This window comes from Vicugna pacos, chromosome 13 (genome assembly GCF_048564905.1).
Source record: "Vicugna pacos chromosome 13, VicPac4, whole genome shotgun sequence".
NCBI classification, from domain to species: domain Eukaryota; kingdom Metazoa; phylum Chordata; class Mammalia; order Artiodactyla; family Camelidae; genus Vicugna; species Vicugna pacos.
In genome coordinates, this window is record NC_132999.1 from 1,781,415 (window position 1) to 1,801,493 (window position 20,079).

The window sequence follows — 20,079 nt, forward strand, 5'->3', positions numbered from 1 at the left end:
TATATGTCTGTTTTGGTACCAATACCATGCTGTCTTGATGACTGTAGCTCTATAGTATTGTCTGAAGTCTGGGAGAGTTATTCCTCCAGCCTCTTTCTTTCTCTTCAGTAATGCTTTAGCAATTCTAGGTCTTTGATGGTTCCATATAAATTTTATTATGATTTGTTCTAGTTCTGTGAAATATGTCCTGGGTAATTGGATAGGGATTGCATTAAATCTGTAGATTGCCTTTGGCAGTGTGACCATTTTAACAATATTGATTCTTCCAATCCAGGAGCATGGAATATCTTTCCATTTTTTAAAGTCTTCTTTAATTTCCTTCATCAATGGTTTATAGTTTTCTGTGTATAATTCTTTTGCTTCCTTGGTTAGATTTATTCCCAGATATTTTATTACTTTGGGTGCTATTTTAAAGGGGATTGTTTCTTTACTTTCTTTTTCTGTTGATTTATCGTTAGTGTAAAGAAAGGCAACTGATTTTTGAACATTAATTTTGTAACCTGCTACCTTGCTGAATTCTTCGATCAGCTCTAGTAGCTTTTTTGTGGACCTTTTAGGGTTTTCTATATATAGTAACATGTCGTCAGCATATAATGACACTTTTACCTCTTCTTTTCCAATTTGGATCCCTTTTATTTCTTTCTCTTTCCTGATTGCTGTGGCTAGGACTTCCAGGACTATATTGAATATGAGTGGTGATAGTGGGCATCCTTGTCTTGTCCCAGATTTTAGTGGGAAGCTTTTGAGTTTTTCACCATTGAGTACTATGCTGGCTGTAGGTTTGTCATATATAGCTTTTATGATGTTGAGATATGTTCCCTCTATACCCACTTTGGCGAGAGTTTTTATCATAAATGGGTGTTGAATTTTATCAAATGCTTTTTCTGCATCGATTGAGATGATCATGTGGTTTTTGTCCTTTCTCTTGTTGATGTGATGTATTACATCGATTGATTTGCGTATGTTGAAACAGCCTTGTGTCCCTGGGATGAACCCCACTTGGTCATGATGTATAATCTTTTTTATGTGTTGTTGGATTCTATTTGCTAAAATTTTGGTGAGGATTTTGGCGTCTATGTTCATCAGTGATATTGGCCTTTAATTCTCTTTTTTGGTAGTGTCTTTGCCTGGTTTTGGTATCAGGGTGATGGTGGCTTCATAGAATGAGTTTGGGAGTATTCCCTCCTTTTCAATCGACTGGAAGAGTTTGAGAAGGACTGGTATGAGTTCTTCTTTGTATGTTTGGTAGAATTCCCCGGTGAAGCCATCCGGTCCTGGACTTTTATTTGTAGGGAGGTTTTTAATTGCTATTTCTATTTCCTTTCTAGTGATCGGATTGTTCAAGTGTTCAGTTTCTTCTTGATTCAGTTTTGGTGGACAGTATGTTTCCAGAAACTTGTCCATCTCCTCTAGGTTATCCAGTTTGGTTCCATATAGTTTTTCATAATATTCTCGTATGATATTCTGTATTTCTATTTTGTTTGTTGTAATTTCTCCATTTTCCTTTCTTATTTTGCTAATTTGTGCTCTCTCTTTTTTCTTCTTTGTGAGTTTGGCCAGAGGTTTGTCGATTTTATTTACTTTTTCAAAAAACCAGCTTTTGGTTTGGTTGATTTTTTCTATGGTCTTGTTAATCTCTATTGTATTTAATTCCTCTCTGATCTTTATTATTTCCTTCCTTCTGCTGCTTTTTGGGGCTTTTTGTTCTTCTTTTTCTAATTGATTCAGGTGGTGGGTTAACTTGTTTATTTGAGATTGTTCTTCTTTTTTGAGGAAGGCCTGTATTGCTATAAACTTCCCTCTTAGCACTGCCTTTGCTGTGTCCCATAGGTTTTGAGTGGTTGTGCTTTCATTATCATTTGTCTCAAGGTATTTTTTAATTTCAGCTTTGATTTCCTCATTGATCCATTGTTTTTTCAATAACATATTGTTTAATCTCCATGCTTTTCTTTTTTTCTCCTTTGTTTCTCTGTTGTTGATTTCCAGTTTCATGGCATTGTGGTCAGTAAAGATGCTTGAGATAATTTCTATCTTCTTAAATTTGTTGAGGTTTCTTTTGTGTCCAAGTACATGATCGATCCTGGAAAATGTTCCATGTGCACTTGAAAAGAATGTATATTCTATTTTTGGGGGGTGTAATGCTCTGAAAATATCCACCAAATCTAGTTTTTCTATTGTAGTATTTAATTTCTCTGTTGCCTTGTTTATTTTCTGTCTGGAAGATCTGTCTAGTGATGTTAATGCAGTGTTAAAATCTGCAACTATGATTGTATTCCCATCAATATCCCCCTTTATCTCTGTTAGTAATTCTTGTATGTACTTAGGTGCTCCTATATTGGGTGCATATATATTAACGAGTGTAATATCTTCATCTTGTATCACTCCTTTAATCATTATAAAATGTCCTTCTTTATCTTTCTTTATGTCCTTTGTTTTAAAGTCTATTTTGTCTGAAATCAGTACTGCAACACCTGCTTTTTTGGCTTTTCCATTTGCATGGAATATCCTTTTCCATCCTTTCACTCTCAATCTGTATGTGTCCTTCTCCCTAAAGTGGGTCTCTTGTATGCAGCATATTGAAGGTTCTTGCTTTATTATCCAGTCTGCCACTCTATGTCTTTTGACTGGAGCATTTAGTCCATTAACATTTACAGTAATTAATGATAGATGTGTGTTTATTGCCATTTTGAACTTATCTTTGCAGTTGAATTGGTATATCCTCTTTGTTCCTTTCTTCTTCCTTTTGTGGTTTGGTAATTTTCCTTTGTATTATCATGGATTTTATTTAATTTTTGTGACTCCCTTATAAATTTTTGACTTGTGGTTACCCTTTTTTGTAGATCTATTAACCTATACCCGTTTTTAATAAACTGATAATAACATGATCTCAAACCCATCCTACTGTTAAAAAAATTTTAAAAAAGAAAGAAAAAAAATTCTATATTTCCCTGCCTCCCTCTGCCACTCAGTGATTTGTATATCTTCTTCTATAATTTCGTGTTTTATTTATAATTCATGAGTTATCACCTTTCCAGTTGTACGTTTCTCATTTCTGTAGCATCCTGCTGCTTTTCTATTTAGAATAGCCCTTTCAGTATTTCTTTTAGCATGGGTTTAGTGTTGCTAAACTCCTGCAGCTTTTTTTTGTCTGTGAAACTCTTTATTTCTCCTTCTATCCTAAAGGATAGCCTTGCTGGATAAAGTATCCTAGGCTGCATCTTTTTTTCATTCAGGGCTTTGAATATATCTTGCCACTCCCTTCTGGCCTGTATTGTTTGTGTAGAGAAATCAGCTGAGAGCCTTATGGGGGTTCACTTGTAATTCACTCTGCTTTTCTCTTGCTGCCTTTAGAATCATTTCTTTATCCTTGACTCTGGCCATCTTGATTATGATATGTATTGGTGGAGTCTATTTAGGTTCTTCCTGTTTGGGACCCTCTGAGCTTCCTGTACTTGTATATCTGATTCCTTCTTTTAGTTTGGGAAGTTTTCAGTCATGATTTCTTCAAAAACCTTTTCAATCCCCTTTGATCCTTCTTCCCCTTCTGGGACCCCTATTATGCGAAGATTGGGACGCTTTATATTATCCCATAGGTCCCTTATGCTATTATCATTATTTTTTATTTGCTTATCTTGTAGTTCTTCTGAATGGGTGCTTTCTGTTGCCCTGTCTTCTAGATCACTAATTCGTTCCTCTGCATTAACTAGTCGGCTTTGCACAGCTGTTAGATCATTCCTCATCTCTGTCAATGAGTTTTCCCATTTTGCTTGGCTCTTCTTTATAGCTTCAATTTCATTTTTGACATATTTTATATCTCTAAACACTATCTCTTTTAATTCCTTCAGCAATTTGATCACTCCTTTTTTGAAATCTTGATCTAGTAGGCTATCGATGTCTATTTCATTGATCTTTCTTTCAGGGGATTCCTCTTGTTCTTTTAATTGAGAAAGGTTTCTCTGCTTCTTCATCTTGCTCAAACCTCTCTGGCACTGTGGTTTATGGAGTATCAGTTGTCTATTTTGGATCTTAAGGATTTTATCTATCTAATGCCTATTTAGGAATAGAACTTAGGAAAAAAGAAGAAAAAAGAAAAAAAGAAAAAAATGAGAGAGAGAAAGATTTTTAAAAGAAGGGAGAAAGAGGGTTTGAAAACAATGTATAATGAATAATAGAAGAGCGAGTTGAAGCAGAGTATTAATTGGGTGGAGACGTCCTTTTAAAACCTTTAAAAAAAAGGGGGGGGTGGGGAGATGAATATATGTGTTTGAAGCCTGTGTCTAATCAATAACAGGACATCAAAACTCAAGAGAAATAGAAATGAATTAAGAAGTAAAAATTAAGAGAGTAGTTGAAAATAGAACAGGTAAAAACAGATTAAAAAAAACAAAACAAAAACAAAAAACAAAAAAACAAAACAAAAAAAAAAGGGGTTTGTCGGTGTTCTCCTGGAGTGTGTGTGCTTTTAATGTGATGTCCTTGTGTCTTCGTCCTGTTTTGGAAGCTCAGCTTGTTTTCATAGGCCCTCCGTTGGCGCCCTCTTCTGTGCTGCTCCCAGCACCTGTTGGCAAGCTGATCGCGCCTCCTCCTAATACGGGGTCAGATGCAGCTCTCCTCTGCTGCAGGCGGGCGGGTCACTGCCCCTCCGGATGCCGCAGTCAGATGTTGCAGACTGGCCAGGAGTATGTACACTTTTGTGTATGGTTTCTTTGACACGCAAAATGCCTTTAAATTGACCTTGTGGTGTAGTTCATTCCTTTTTATTGCTGAATAGCATCCCATTGTACTGATATATCCTTTGTTTACCCATTCATTCACCTGTTGATGGACTTTTGTGTTGTTTCCAGTTTGGGGCTGTTTTGAATAAAGTTCTTATGAACTTTGTGTAGATGCCATTGTGTGGACTTAGGTCTTCGTTGCTCTTGGGTAAATACGTAACAGTGGAATTGTTGGATTGTATGGTAGATTTATGTTTGTTTTTTTAAGTAACTTCTGGGCAGTTGTCCAAAGCGGTTGTACCATTTTACATTCCCACCAGGGTAGTGCAACCCTTCCAGATGCCTCAGATCCTTGTCAACACTCCAGTGTCTATAATTCTAGCCATTCTGATGGGTATCTAGTGGCACCTCATTGTGGTTTTAATTTTCATTTCCCTGATGATTAATGATGCTGAGCATCTTTTATGTGCTTTTTGGCCATTCGTGTAACTTCTGTGGAGTCGCTGTCAGATTTTTTGCCCATTTTTAACTAGGTTGTTTGCCTTCTTATCAAGTTGTAAAGTTTATACATTATAAATAAACTTCTTTTGTAAGATACATGTTGCAAATACTTCCTCACATGTTATGGCTCATCTCGTAACTATTTAAGAGATATTTGAGCCTACTAAATATTGTAGGAGAGGGGAAAAGTACAATTTTTCCTCTACCCTCCTAGGGTTTCTGGCTGATGCCCCAAGAATTAGACTGACGAAAGACAGATTAAAACAAGAGTAAAGCAGTTTATTAATATGTGTGTTGCACATGCACACAGGGGAACTCAGTGGGGTGGTTAGAGCTTGGGCTTATCAAGCATCTGAACAAAGAACAGTAGATTTGTAGAGAAGTGACCAAAGGAAAAATTTAGCAATGGAAGAGAAGGGTTATATTAACCAGGTTTGTTGTGTGGAGTCCTCTGATGTTACCTCAGCTGATAAGAGTCTGGAACTGTCGCTGGTGGTAGGAACTGTCCTGCCATTCCGGCTAGAAAAGGGGGCCAGGGGGAGAGGTTTTCTTGTGCCTGCTTCTTCACAATTGCCTTTGGCTCAAAGTGATCATTATGTCAAACTGGAATGGCTTGGGGTGGCAGATCTAATTTCCTATAGTATCATAACAGATTTTATAGATTTTTTTTTTAGTCAAGCAATAATAAATGTACTGTGAGTGTTTGCCATGTGCCACTGTACTTTGCATGTGCTTCACATCATATCCCACTTAATCTTTGTAGCTGTCCTCTATTGTAAGCACTGTTTTATGTAGGCTGCAAGTCCGCTGTAGCTTTGCCACAGGTTACAGCTCCACTCTGTGTGATTTTTTTATTGCAGAATCCGGGCTAAAGGAGTAACCCCCACCTAAGACATGGTCTTCTCACCATGGAGGCTGAACCAAAACATTCAGACGCTTCTTAAAGCTTCTCCTGGACCTAGTCTGTGTTACATTCACTCACTTTCCACTGCCCAGAGCAAATCCCATGGCCAATGTCATAGTTACTCCTTCTAAAAAGGAGGGGTGGATAATTACATGGAATCGTGTAATGTACATCAGATGAGAATAAATCTGGAGTGTTTCAGACCCAGAAAGAAAAAAGGCTCAAGGAGAATAGGGAATTTTAGTCTGTTCGGCTCACTCTTGTATCCCAAGCAGGAAAGTGCCTTGCACAAGATTAAGGATTCAATACATATTTGCTACCTGCATGCATGAAAGCCAGTGTGGTCAGAGGATAAGGGAGACGTGAGATTGCAGTCACTAGCAATCCATGGGTTGGCATATAAGGGGAAGCTTAATTTCACCCTGCCTTAGAATTTGGTTCTCCATCAGCTCTTCCCCTGGCTATCATTCCAGATGGAGGAGTTTGACGCTGCGTGCCTTCAGCTCTGCTGTACATGCGGGGGGTCTGCACCTCTCTCTCTCTCAGCCTTCCCATTTTCTAAGGATAGCAGCTCCTCCTGTTTTTTCTGGAAATGCTCTTTTCCCCATTCCAATCTTATGTTTCAGTAGGACTAGTATATTTAGAAAGATATTATCCACGGCATTGACAGGTTCTAGCTTAGGGAGCACACCTAGAGGGGCTGGAGTCAGGTCTGTACCATTTTTTGATTGAGTAGTAAGTACATTAAAAAAAAAAGGCATCAAAAAAGAAAAAAGCATCATCGTTTGACTGCATCTCTACTTCTCTCATGACCTTGCTCCACACTGCCCTCTCTAATATCATTCATCATAGTCTTAATAGGCATATTAACATAGTACTTGTTAAATTGGGGGAAATGCCACAGCTGATTAACCAACACTAGGCCATTCAGAGCTCTTCCCTAGAATTTTTGAAGTAGAACCAGAGAAAGCAACTCTCAGGCCCTCTGTGGTGGTGAAATTAGGAGGCACGGCTGTGTTTTGTCTCCTTTGGAGAAAAGTAGATTCAGATTGCACAGAAAGTAGATGAAGCAGAACCCTGGTAAGGTTCAAGTTTCTAGTTTCAAGTTACCCTTGAGACTGGCTCCACTTCTTACCTTCCCATGGAGACATGAAGCTTTCTAATAAATTCCTCTTTTCTCTGTTCAGATTGAGTTTCTGTCTGTGAAGCTAAGAGATCTGAGTCGTATAGTTTTGGAGCTTCAGAGGCATCCATGTGCTTGTCTGTTTCTTACCCTTCAAGCTAGGAAAGAGTGTAACAGAGTTTGGTTTTAGTCAGGTTGAGGAACAGTAAGCTTTCTTGCCAGCTCTCAAACTGGCAATGTATCAATAAATTACCTTTCCAAAGGGAAAGATGCATGAAGTTTCTTTTTAAAATAGATCTGTATTCAAATTTAAAAAGACATTTAGGAAGTGGTATAAGTGTTAAGGAATGAAGGAAAATGATACTAAGAGTCTGTGGTTGCTAGAACATCAAATATCAAATTATATATATGTATATACACACTCATAAATATATCTTTTTTAACATTTTTCACTGATTTATAATCATTTTACAATGTTCTGTCAAATTAGAGTGTAGAGCACAATTTTTCAGTTATACATGAACATATATATATTGTCACATTTTTTTCTCTGTGAGCTACCATAAGATCTTGTGTATATTTCCCTGTGCTATACAGTATAATCTTGTTTATCTATTCTGCAGTTTTGAAATCCTGCCTATTCTTTCCCACCCTCCGCTCCCTTGGCAACCACAAGTTTGTATTCTATGTCTATGAGTCTATTTCTGTTTTGTATTTATGCTTTGTTTGTTTTTTTGTTTTGTTTTGTTTTGTTTTAGATTCCACATATGAGCGATCTCATATGGTATTTTTTCTTTCTCTTTCTGGCTTACTTCACTTAGAATGACATTCTCCAGGAGCATCCATGTTGCTGCAAATGGCGTTATGTTGTCGGTTTTTATGGCTGAGTAGTATTCCATTGTATAAATATATCACTTCTTCTTTATTCAGTCATCTGTTGATGGACATTTAGGCGGTTTCCATGTCTTGGCTATTGTAAATAGTGCTGCTATGAACATTGGGGTGCAGGTGTCATTTTGAAGTAGGGTTCCTTCTGGATATATGCCCAGGAGCAGAATTCCTGTGTCATACGGTAAGTCTATTCCTAGTCTTTTGAGGAATTTCCATACTGTTTTCCACAGTGGCTGCACCAGACTGCATTACCACCAGCAGTGACGGAGGGTTCCCTTTTCTCCACAGCCTCTCCAGCATTTACCAGCCTTTGATTGATTTTTCTATGGTTTTTTTAATCTCTATTTTATTTCCTCCCTAATCTTTATAATTTCCTTCCTTCTGCTGCCTTTTGGGGTTTTTCTAGTTCTCTTAGCTGGTGGGTTAAATTGTTTGAGATTGTTCTTTTTTTAGGAAGGCCTATATCGCTATAAACTTCCCTCTTAGCACTGCCTTTGCTGTGTCCCATAAATTTTGTGTGGTTGTGCTTTCATTTTCATTTGTCTCAAGGTATTTTTTAAACAAATATCTCTTACATATGTGTATATATATACAAATTCCATGTGTGTGTATATATATTTACCCATACAATTAAGTCAAAAGTTATTATGTTTGGTTAGTTTAAATAAAATATTGAGGATATTTGTCATCTTTCTTGTGACAGTTAATAACTTGTATTACAAGTGGGCCTTCACCTTTCACATCAGACTTTAAAACTGAAGGAAACAGAGCAGGGACCACATAATTAAATACACAGTAGAAATATACCTACCTACAAATGCAGAAATAACAAATGCCTAAATAATGGGGGAATGGATGAATAAGGTATGATACATAAACAACTTGAAATATTACCTATTAATTAAAAGTGAAATTGTATGGTAAGAAAATTTATAAAATGTTTAAGATACTCTGTTAATGTTGCTGAGTCCAAACTCATTCTGCTCACCTCACGACAGGCCAATAAATCGGGAGATGAGGTGTTGGAGCAAGGAATAGTGACTTTATTTGGAAAGCTGGCAGACCAAGAGAATGGCTGACTAATGTAGTGGAGAACCATCCTGCTCCAGTCTGAATGTAGGCTCCTTTTATACAAAAAAACAGGAGGGGGTGTTGTTGGTTGTTGCAAACTTTTTGGTGCAGGAATTCTTTGTTCCTGCAGCCGTCCATGTGGGCTAGGTCATGGTGCTCCTGCAAAACCTCCAACGAAATAAAGGTTATTCTCTATTTTGCAACTTGCCATCTCTACATGAGTGCAGAAGAGCTGACATCCTTAAAGGTCAGAGCCTGGAGAATAGGCTCTCCTGTCTATTTCAGGCTAAAGGCAACATTGTTTCACAAAAGGTGCAGAGCTGGTAAGACTAAGCCTAGAAAACAGGGCACAGTGGTCAAAGGAACAGATGCAATACCGAGTCAGATTTGTTCTCCTCTATTACATTAAGAGAAAAGACAGTTAATAAAAAGTACATGTGATTACAAGTGTAAATACCTAAGTCACAGATCTGAAAGACAGTGGATGTGTAGGCTACCCCAGCAGCCTGGCGCCATGTCACACAGGTGCTCACTCTCTGCTCCAGCCTAGTCTTGAAGTACTTGAGTCCACCTGCTTCTCCTGCCTGATTATTGTCTCCACCTCTCCAGCAGTTTGTGTTGTTTCTGTTTCTGGCCTTTTCTTGCACTCTGTTTTTTCTACACTTGACTCATATGAACAGCCTTGATTTCCCCAGCTTCAGCCCACCATTTGGGAAGACTTTCTACACTTGTCCTATATCATCTAAATGCATCAGGTTGTAAAGGCAGGGCCCTCCCATTGTATACAATTGAAACTTGAGTGTTTTGGGGTCTTATAATGATTAGTACTTTTTTTCTTTCCAAACTTTCCTATTCCACTTCCATTGCAGTAAACATTTTTTTTAAGTTGAAATCTAGTTGACACACAATATTATGTTAGTTTCGGGTGTACTACATAGTGATTTGACGTTTGTATATCTTATGAAATAATCACAACAATAAATCTAGTAACTATCTGTCCCCATACAAAGTTACTGTAATATTATTGACCATATTCCATAAGGAATATGTATGTATATTATATCCTTGTGACTTACTTATTACATCACTGGAGGTTTGTTCCTCTTAATCCCCTTCACCTATTTCACCACTCCCTTTCTGGCAACTACTCATTTGTTCTCTGAGTTTTTGTTTTCATTTTGTTATGTTTGTTTTGCTTTTTAGATTCCACATATAAGTCAGATCATGTGGTTTTTGTCTTTCTCTGTCTGACTTATTTTATTTAGCATGATACCTTCAAGATACATAGTATTACAAATGGCAAGATTTAATTTTTTATGGCTCAGTATATTCAACTGTACCTATATTTATATCTATATACCACATTTTCTTCATCCCTCAGTGTCTCAGTGGGAAATTACCTTGGCATCGTTGTAAATAATGATGTAGTAACATTGGAGTGCATTTATCTCTCAAATTACTGTTTTTCTTTTCTTTGGTTAAATACCTGGAGATGAAATTGCTGGATCATATCGCAATTTTAAAAACTTAATAATATTGTTTTTTCTCATCTCTGCCAAGAGTGGCACCTAGTGGTGATTCTATAGAACTGCATTTTTCAGCTTTACGTGGCAGCAAAAGATGCTGCTCATTATTTCAGTAGCAGTTTTGCATTGATGCTGTAGCAGTGTTATGTGTGCCAGGCATTAATCTACCTGAGAACAGAAGCCACCTGAGGGAGTTAGCTGTCTAAGAATTATACATGCCCTATAGATGTTCCGTTGTGCACCTGGGCTCATACTTAATTCTCCACGGGATTTCAGGTTTACTTTATTTTCCTACTACTGGATCTACTCTGGACAGTAATTCTTAGACAGTGAGCATTTGCACCTGCTGCTGAATCGTGATGTCTTGGGACACTGTAGGGTGATATACATTTTTCCTACTGTATTTGTTTCCTCGGGCTACCTTAACAAAGTAGCACAAACTAAGTGGCTCAAACAACAAAAATGTATTACCTCACAGTTTAGGAGGCTAGAAGTCCAAGATTGAGGTGTTGGCAGGGTTGGCTCCTTCCGTGGGCTATGAGAAAGACTGTCCCATGCTTCTGCCCTGGCATCTGGTGCTTGGTTGATAATCTTTGGTGCTCTTTGACTTGCAGACGAACTTGCTTCTTTACTTGCAGATGCACTGCCCTGATCTCTACCTTCATCTTTTTTTTTTCTTTCCATCATCTTTTACTTTTAACTTTTTGTTTAGAAATAATTATGTATTCACAAGAAATTACAAAGATAGTACAGAGGTCGTTTATACCCCACCCAGTCTCCACCAATGGTTACATCCTGCATAACCATAATACAATATCAAAACCAAGAAATTGACATTGTACAGTGCATTATACAATGTCCGTTGTATATGTGGAGTTACCACAAGTACAGATTCTTGTAATCACCTCTGCAATCAAGATACAGAGCTTTTCCGTAGCGACAAAGATCTACTCTGGTCCACATTTTATGAGTTTGAATGAAGTATAGAAGCCTTACCTCCCTTCAAGTCCTTTTGCACTGTCCCATTTATAACATAATTACCTTTAATATTTTCACCACATGTTAAACAACATCACACAATGTTATACTTTTTGCTTCAAATGTCAAATGTAATATAGAAAAGTTCAGAGGAGAGGGAAAGTCTATTGCATTTATCCATATTTTTATCAAATTTGGGAAATTTTCAGCCGTTACTTTTATGACCACCTTTTCATTCCCACCCACCCCCCCTTTTGTCCTTGTGGGACACCGGTGACTCAGTATCCACAACTTCTTCAATGGGTGATTTGAGTGGGATTTCCTTCAAAGAGGACGTGGGTGGGCAGGCACTATGTGGTTTTTGTTTTGTTTTGTTTGTCTCTATTTTACGACTTCTACCTGTTTTGTCTTCATCTTCATGGGCATTCTCCCTGTATGCCAGTCTGTCTTCAAACTTCCCTTTTGATATAGACACCATTCACATTGGATTTAGGGCCCACCCTAATGACCTCAGTTTAGCTAATGACATCTGCAATGAACTTATTTCCAAATAAGGTCACAGTCTGAGGTACTGGATGATAAGACTGCAGCTTAAGAAGCCGGTTCCTTACAAATAAATACACACACACACACACACACCACACACACACCACACACACACACACACACCACACACACACACACACACACACACACACACCCCCTATCGGTCTGCGGTCTGTTTCTTTGGAGAAATCTGGTTAATACATCAGTGAACAGTGAGCAAGCCGGAAACAGTCCTTGTAATGTTTATACTCTAGGACGATTACAGACAAACAGGAAAAAAAAAGTTATGTAGTAAGTACTGGAAATGCTGCATGGCGTAGGAGCACGTAGGATGAGCATCTGACCTTGACGTGGGGAATCAGAGAAGACTGTCTGGAGGGATGAGGTCTAATTTGAGAACTGAAGGTGGCAGGTGGAATAGGAGTTAGCTGAGTGAAGAGACAAGGTGGTGGAGACCCAGGATTAGATCAAATATAGAACATGCATTCTTAACAGAGGTGCAGTTGACCCCAAGGGGGAGAAACTGGTGCTTGGCAGGTGAAATAAATCATAGTTATTATAATGTTTTGTGATCATCCAGTACTCAACTCTACCTGACAAAATCTTGTTTCTTAATATTTAATGAGGGAGGGGGAAGAGATAATTAGAAAAAAATGTCTAAAACGGTCTCCATGGGCCAGTATGGGGGTAGGAGGGTGTGGTAACCAAAAAAAAAAGGCTGAGAAACTGGTATGGAAGGGCCATTGGGTAGAGGAAGGATCACATATGGAGCTTGTGGGAGAAGGCTCTGTAATATTTGAAATACCAGAACGGTTGATGCATACAGTGGGAAGGAAGAGGCAGGGAGGGTAGTGAGAGAAGATGCTGTTCTAGACATACACTTAAAAGAAAGTTAAATCTGAAAATGCATTTGGACCTCAATTACCTTAATATTTTAGGTAAAATTATACTTTGTGTCTAAATTATCTACTGTAGACTGTGCTCACTTTTATACATGAATCTCCACTTTGTAGTCACAGACTGACTGAATCATCGTTTCATTTTTTTAGAAAAGACAAAGGACAATTATTAAAATACTGCTTTCTGTATCTTTCTGGGAGTTTTCAGTTGTATAATTGTAGTCTCTAAAATAACATTATGTTCAGGTGGATACTTAATCATGATATTGTCCTGGAAGGCACGTTAACCTCTGGAGAATTTGCATGTGATTTACTTCACGGGAGTTTCAAAGATAAAAAATATGATGATGAAATTGTATTTTTCTTGGTTCCATTATTGGAAATAGAATGAGAACAATGGTCTGCTTAATAACCATTATCATTATCTTCCTCTTAGATTGAATTAAAATTACTTTAATATTCTATTAGGAAAATCTTTGTAAAGATGCTGCCAATCATTTTTTTTTTAATTTCCAACAGCAGCTTATTAACACTGAACTCAAAGCTAATTCAATGCTTTTGAGAGATATGTAAACTTAATTTTAGAAGCTAAAGAATGAAAAAATTGTGTGCTATGCCATAATTTTAACCTTTAATATTTTTCTACCCCACTGTAGCTTGTTTGATGTAAGTAGATCTGACCTAAATGTCTAATACACTTTTTTAAATTTAAGTGTAGTCAGTTATACTTTGTCCATTTCTGGTGTACAGAACAATGTCCCAGTCATGCACATATCGACATATATTCATTTTCATATTCTTTTTCATTAAAGATTATTACAAGATACTGAACATAGTTCCCTGTGCTATAAAGTAGGACCTTGCTGTTTATCTGTTTTATATATAGTGGTTACCATTTTCAAATCTCAGACTCCCAAATGTAATATACTTTTTAAGAGGCAGCATCCTAGTAATCTTTTTTAGAAGGTCTTGTAATGTAAGGGACAGTATGTGGAAATAATACTGAGTTTGTGTTCTGAAGTCACACTGCCTGGGTTCAAATCCGGAGTTGAATCTGAGTTAAATGGTACTAGCTTTCGTGATCTTGGGCAGATGTGTAAAGATGTGTGATTTTATCCAGTCTGATAGAACCACCACATAAGGTTGCTGTAAATATTAAAAGAGTTAATTCTTTAAAACACTTAGAACAGTGCCTAGTACGTACTCACTACCCAGTAATGTTACCTACTGTATTACTTGGAACTCCTTATTGAGTAGTTTTAAAACCATTTGTTTAGAAACCATTTGTTTTTTAATTAAAGGAATTTAAAAACCCTTTCAATATTTTTATCTTTCAGAAAATGTCTTTGAAACTCAAAAATGCGAAACGAATTGAAGGCCTTGATAAGAATGTGTGGTAAGTACTTTAGAATAAACAATAATAATGGGGTGAGGTTTTTTTTTTTCTTCAAAATGTTTATATCCTTAGTTGGGAATTTTTAGCCTAGCTATTGCATATAAACAATACCACTTATTTTAATTTATCCATTAAATGAAAATGGAAGGAAGTAATGGTTCTTACACTGATTTATTCATTTAGCAAATGTGCCACGCCCTTTGCTAGGCACTGGAAAGGGTCAGAGAAAAGGACAGATTGGGTGGGTGCCCTCCTGGAACTTTACCTTCTAAACCATGAACTTCTCCTCTCTAATGGGTGATAAGAGAACATAGCAGTGGATGGCTAAGAAAAAATACAAATACAATTAAAATATGAGTATCCTGGAATTGAAATGTGTAAGAAACATTCAGTTCATCAGTTCAGCCATCATTTTACTGGGTAAAGTCCCTTTGCAGATGATAAAATTTTTGTTAGGAGCTCTTTTTTTTTCTTTTTTTTTTGATCTGTAACACTTAACTAGGTCTTACTTTTCAGTTTTCTAAGACTATGAGGCAAAAAGGATAACTTTGTAATTTTAGCACCTACTAATATTAGTATTTTTAACCTTAGGATTGAATTTACCAAGTTGGCTGCAGACCCCTCTGTTGTGAATCTTGGCCAAGGCCTTCCAGATATATCCCCTCCTAATTACGTAAAGGAAGAATTGTCAAAGGTTGCAGCAATTGATAGTCTGAACCAGTATACACGGGGCTTTGTAAGTATTTGAGACCCTGTGGGGCGTGAGCTTGTATTTTATGGTGTGTGAATGTACTTCTGTATCACTTCTGTGTGATTGGCTTTCTGGAACCAACTGTCCCAACCTAATACCCAGAGCGACCCCACCCTTGCCCTTGTCTCCCAGGATGAGCTGTGCCCTTCTTCCAGCTTCTCCACAGTCCTGCCTCGGCCCCTGCTTTACTGTACTTCCAGGATGTGTTCCTCTGGCAACAAGGGAGGGAGAATATTCTCTTGAGACATGTTTTCTCTCCCATTATCGTTTATGCAGCCTCAGCACTGGCCTCTTAATATCCATTTCCACCTAATAACTTTCTTCCTCTCTACCTCAGCCCAACCTCCATCCTTCTGTGATGAAATGCCTAGAACATCAAGAGAGATTTCCTAGATTCTGCAAAAATAAAACCCACCACAACTTATTAAGTGAACAGACACAGAGTTGCAGGACACAAGGCCAATATATAAAAATCAGTTGTGTTTCTGTTTGTTAAAAAAGACCAGTTAAAAAGTAAAAAATTTTCAAGTGCTATTTACATTAGTATCCAAACACATAAAATTTAGAACTAATTTCTTTAAAGATGTGCAAGGTATGTACACTGAAAACTACAACACTTGCTGAGAGAAATTAAACAATACCTAAATAAATGGAGTAATGTATGATGTTCATGGACTGGAAGACTAAATATGGGTAAGGTGTCAGTTCTCCCTTAATTGATCCATAGAAGAGTTTGGCAGGCTGTGATCCATGGGCCAAATCCAGCCCGCCCCTGATTTTGTACATAAGATTTTATTAGAACATAACTGTGCCCATTTATCTATTTTCCAATTTTTGTGAATAGATATGAGTGTATATATGTGTGTGTGTGTGTTTATATTGATACAATCACTGGGAATGGTATTGCACCATCACTAGGTTGTGGACATTGGTCACTTCGGGGGGTGGGAAGTAAAAGATTTTGAGGAGAGAGAATTTTTCTTTACGTGTCTTTGCCTAGTTTTACTTATTACATGAAGCGTGAATTATACTTGTAATTAAAAATTTTTTAAACATAGATCCTTATCATTCTAAGGAAAGAAATATAGTGTTTACAGTTGCTTTCAGATCACCCTTTGCTAGAATTTGTTAAACCTGGTACTAAAATGAAATTCGAAGGGAATTTTGGATTTCTGGGAGGGGTGACAACTTTCTCTTGCTCTTTCCACAATTCATGTGCATTTTTTTTACCTTAAACTTAAGTGGTCTTTCTCTCGCTATTATTTTTTAGTTTACTGGCTGTGTTATATCACCTTTTCTATTATTAATTATAACCAGTTTCTCTAACATGATAATATCTCCTAATTTCAGAATATGAAAAATGTGCTTTGGTTTTATTTTTATTGATTTTAACTGGAAGGAGGGGTGGAGGGGATCTGGGACATACTAGCCAATATTCCAAAAAGAATAAAAATATGACAAATAAGTGCATCTTTGACAAAAAAAAGTCCTCGTTTCTTCATATAAACTGGGAAGACAACTTGAAGGAGCCAAAGACCCTTTACCTCCCAAACCTAGGGTATATCCAACCAGCTCCATCTTCTCCTGCATCCTAACCCAGTTTATTTCTCCAGAGCCCAGATGCTTTCCAAACAAAGGCACCTGACCTGCACTTGAACACTCATTCGCAAGTGACAGAAAATCAGGGTGGTTCCCAAAAGCAAAAAGAAGTAGATGATGGACAAAAAAGAAAGGGAGGGAGGGAGGGAGGAAAGAAGGAAGGAAGATTGACTTCAATACTAAATGAGAAAGTAGGGGAAAAGAAAGAGGAGAGAAGCAAACAACATGGAAAGAAGGTTGAGGAAGAGCTAACCAAGGGTTCATACGACCCCACGTGTCTCAGACTCTGGGCCTTTACAGCCCTTCCTTCCCCTCGTGAAAGGTGTCTTCCTAGGTGACTGCTGCTCTCTTGCTGTCACTGTGAGCAGCATTCCACGTCCTCCTAACGTTCGCTGTCACATCAACACTACTGTCTGTCTCTTGGGTGAATTTGTTTTTGCCCTCTCTCTATAGTCCATTGGTTGGCATGACTTTCTCTTGGGCGACTTGGAAGAACAGATTCAGAGGGTATACATTTAATGCAGGAGTTTCGGCTTATTTTAACTGGGGGGAAAAATCCAACTCTATTCAATATTATTTAATTACTGTTAAAAATGAAAGAGTTAAATGTGTTTTGATTGCTATTGAAAACACATGCTGTCATTTAAAAGGACCAGCACTGACTATGTCAGATGGCTGTGAAGGGTTAATGTAGTCAGTCAATCTAGCAAATATTATTAATGTAGTGGGGAAAGCTGTTAGTAGTAGAAAATGCCAGAAATACTAAATAAAAATCCCATTCAAAAACAGTTATTTGATGGTAAAGCTTAGTTGCATGAAAGTTCTTAAAGTGTGAATGTTCTTTTTCTTTCCAAAAAAGCCCCAAAAACCTCTGACAGATTTATTTAAAATGTGGACTGTTAGATTACAATATTGGAATGTTGGAAAAAAAGAGCAAAAATCCCCCTTTTTGTTGGACATCTGATTAGTTTACTTTAGTTTTAGATGCATTGTCACTGCAAAGACAAGAGATTTCTCCTGTGGCAATATTTATAGTTTTAAATACATCGTGTGAAAGGCAGCATGACTTGTGCAGGACGCTGGAACTCTTCTTATAATTTCCTATACATGTGCAGTTCCTTTTTTGCAACTTGGCTCTGACCTGTTAGTGAAAAATGGATTAGGCTTTTGTACTTTTTGTAGGTTGCATGACAATTATCAATGTGAATAGGATAAAATAAATGCATGTAAAATAAAAAAAAACATACTGTCAAATATATTTGGCATTGAAGTCAGTTTTTATTAAAAGCAAATATACCTTGAGATTTTGTATTCTGGAATCAGTCATTTCATAGGAAGTTTTTAATCACTAGCAAGTCCTCATGACCATTCATGTAGGAATCCCTGGAAAGTAGGGGAAATTTTGTTTTAATTTATTGCCATTTAAAAATACAAATTGGATATTATAAAGCCTAAATGTTAAAAATTCTTACATTTTAGAGCCAAAAGGCCTTAAAGAAGTAGGCCCAATAATTAAATTCAAGGCTTTTTTCTTCTTTTCACTCAACAGGGTCATCCATCGCTTGTGAAAGCTCTGTCCTGCCTATATGAAAAGTTTTATCAAAATCGAATAGATCCAGACAAAGAAATCCTTGTGACAGTGGGAGCGTATGGATCTCTTTTTAATGCCATTCAAGGATTAATTGATGAGGGAGATGAAGTAAGTATATTAACATTATCATGTTGCCTGTATTAATCATTATCATTTGTCCTGCTTTTACTTATTTTATGCTTTTATTTTTAATTATTTTTGAAGTATAATGCATGTACAGTCACGTTCACAAATCTGAAGTACAACTCAGTAAATTTTTACTTGAATGTGTGCACTTTTGTCTCCATGTAACTACAGACCAGATGAACATGTAGGCATAGCCAGCACGCAGGAGGCTCCCCTTGCCCCTTCCTAGTCTGTGTTCTCCCAGAGGTAACCACTCCCCTGTGTTCTGTCACCTGAGCTTCATTTTGCCTGCTCTTTAACTTGATACTTGTCCGTGAGATTCATCCATTTTGTTGCGTGTCATTTATTCTTACTTTTACAGGCTGTTTAGGGCAGGCTAGCAATGATGGGGGAGAATGAATCTTAGTTTTCTCTACTAAAATAGCCTTTAACCTGAACTCAGTCAGCAGGTGCTGGATCACTGTCTTTTCGTGCCCTGTATTGCCAGCAGCACCATGTGAGGGATGTATAGCAGGACTGCTATGATTTATTTAGTGCTGTGATGTAAGACCCACCTTGGCACTGAGTTCATTCAGCTCTGCCCCTAATTCCCCATTGTCATTCCAACACACTGTTGCAATATTTCCTCACCTCCTTCATTTATTCAGAAGTTATGGAGGATATGCTTGACACTGTGGGAGAGAAGGTTTTTAAAGACGATTTCTCTGTGGAAGGGATTCCCTGTCTAGTAGAGGAGATAGGCTTGTAAACATATGAAAAGGAACACAGTGCGGTAGGCGGTGTAAATTACCATAGTGATAAGAGGAAGAAGTGATCAGCTCCGCTCATGTAGGCCTGAAAATCTCCAGAAAGGGGTTGCTTCAGCTGGGTCTGAAGAATGAAGATTTGCCCTGATCTGTTTGAGCTCTCCTAGCTCCTAGCGCTTTATCCGTACCTCTTGTGTAAGAGAGACCACTGTTCCTTTGTGTTACGCTGTCCTTTACCATCTTGAATTCCCTCTACAATCAGCTACTTAAGGAAACATGTTAAGGAAGTCCAGTCATACTTTCATGCACATAATCTCCGCTAGTCCTATAAAATAGTTGAAAGTTTTGTCTCAGACTTCGGTGATGGTAATCCTTTGTTGCTTCCTCTTTCTTGCTCTCTGTTGGTGTGTCCCAGCACCCAGCCCTTGGCGTTCTTTCTTCCCTCATTTCTTTATCTAATATTTTGAAACAACACACATCACTTTCTATCATATTGACCTATTATCTTCCTTACAGTATTTACTACTGTCTGAAATTACCTAATTTGCTTCCTTGTTTTTTCATTTATTGTAAGTCTGTCTCTGTAGAATGTAAGTTCCAGGAGAACTGTAGAGCCAGCACCTAAGACAGTGCATGCTCAGTAAATACCTTTCACAAAGAGGGGAATGATTTCCATTGTAAAAGTAAAGAAGTTACAGGGGAGGGTGTCAAGTATA

General features: G+C 37.5%; 1 protein-coding gene across 6 annotated transcripts in view; it reads left to right on the forward strand.

Moving 5' to 3' along the window:
* KYAT3 (kynurenine aminotransferase 3) overlaps positions 1-20,079 on the forward strand; it is a 62,607-nt gene that overhangs the window by 15,974 nt on the left and 26,554 nt on the right. For all 6 annotated transcript variants that reach the window (XR_012078979.1, XM_072974028.1, XM_072974031.1 and 3 more), the window contains 3 exons: positions 14,492-14,550; positions 15,142-15,286; positions 18,450-18,599. Coding sequence is in view for 5 of the 6 variants with exons in the window: in XM_072974028.1 (XP_072830129.1) it covers positions 14,492-14,550; positions 15,142-15,286; positions 18,450-18,599 (354 nt within the window). In the remaining variant the exon portion in view is untranslated. The remainder of the gene's footprint in view (positions 1-14,491; positions 14,551-15,141; positions 15,287-18,449; positions 18,600-20,079) is intronic.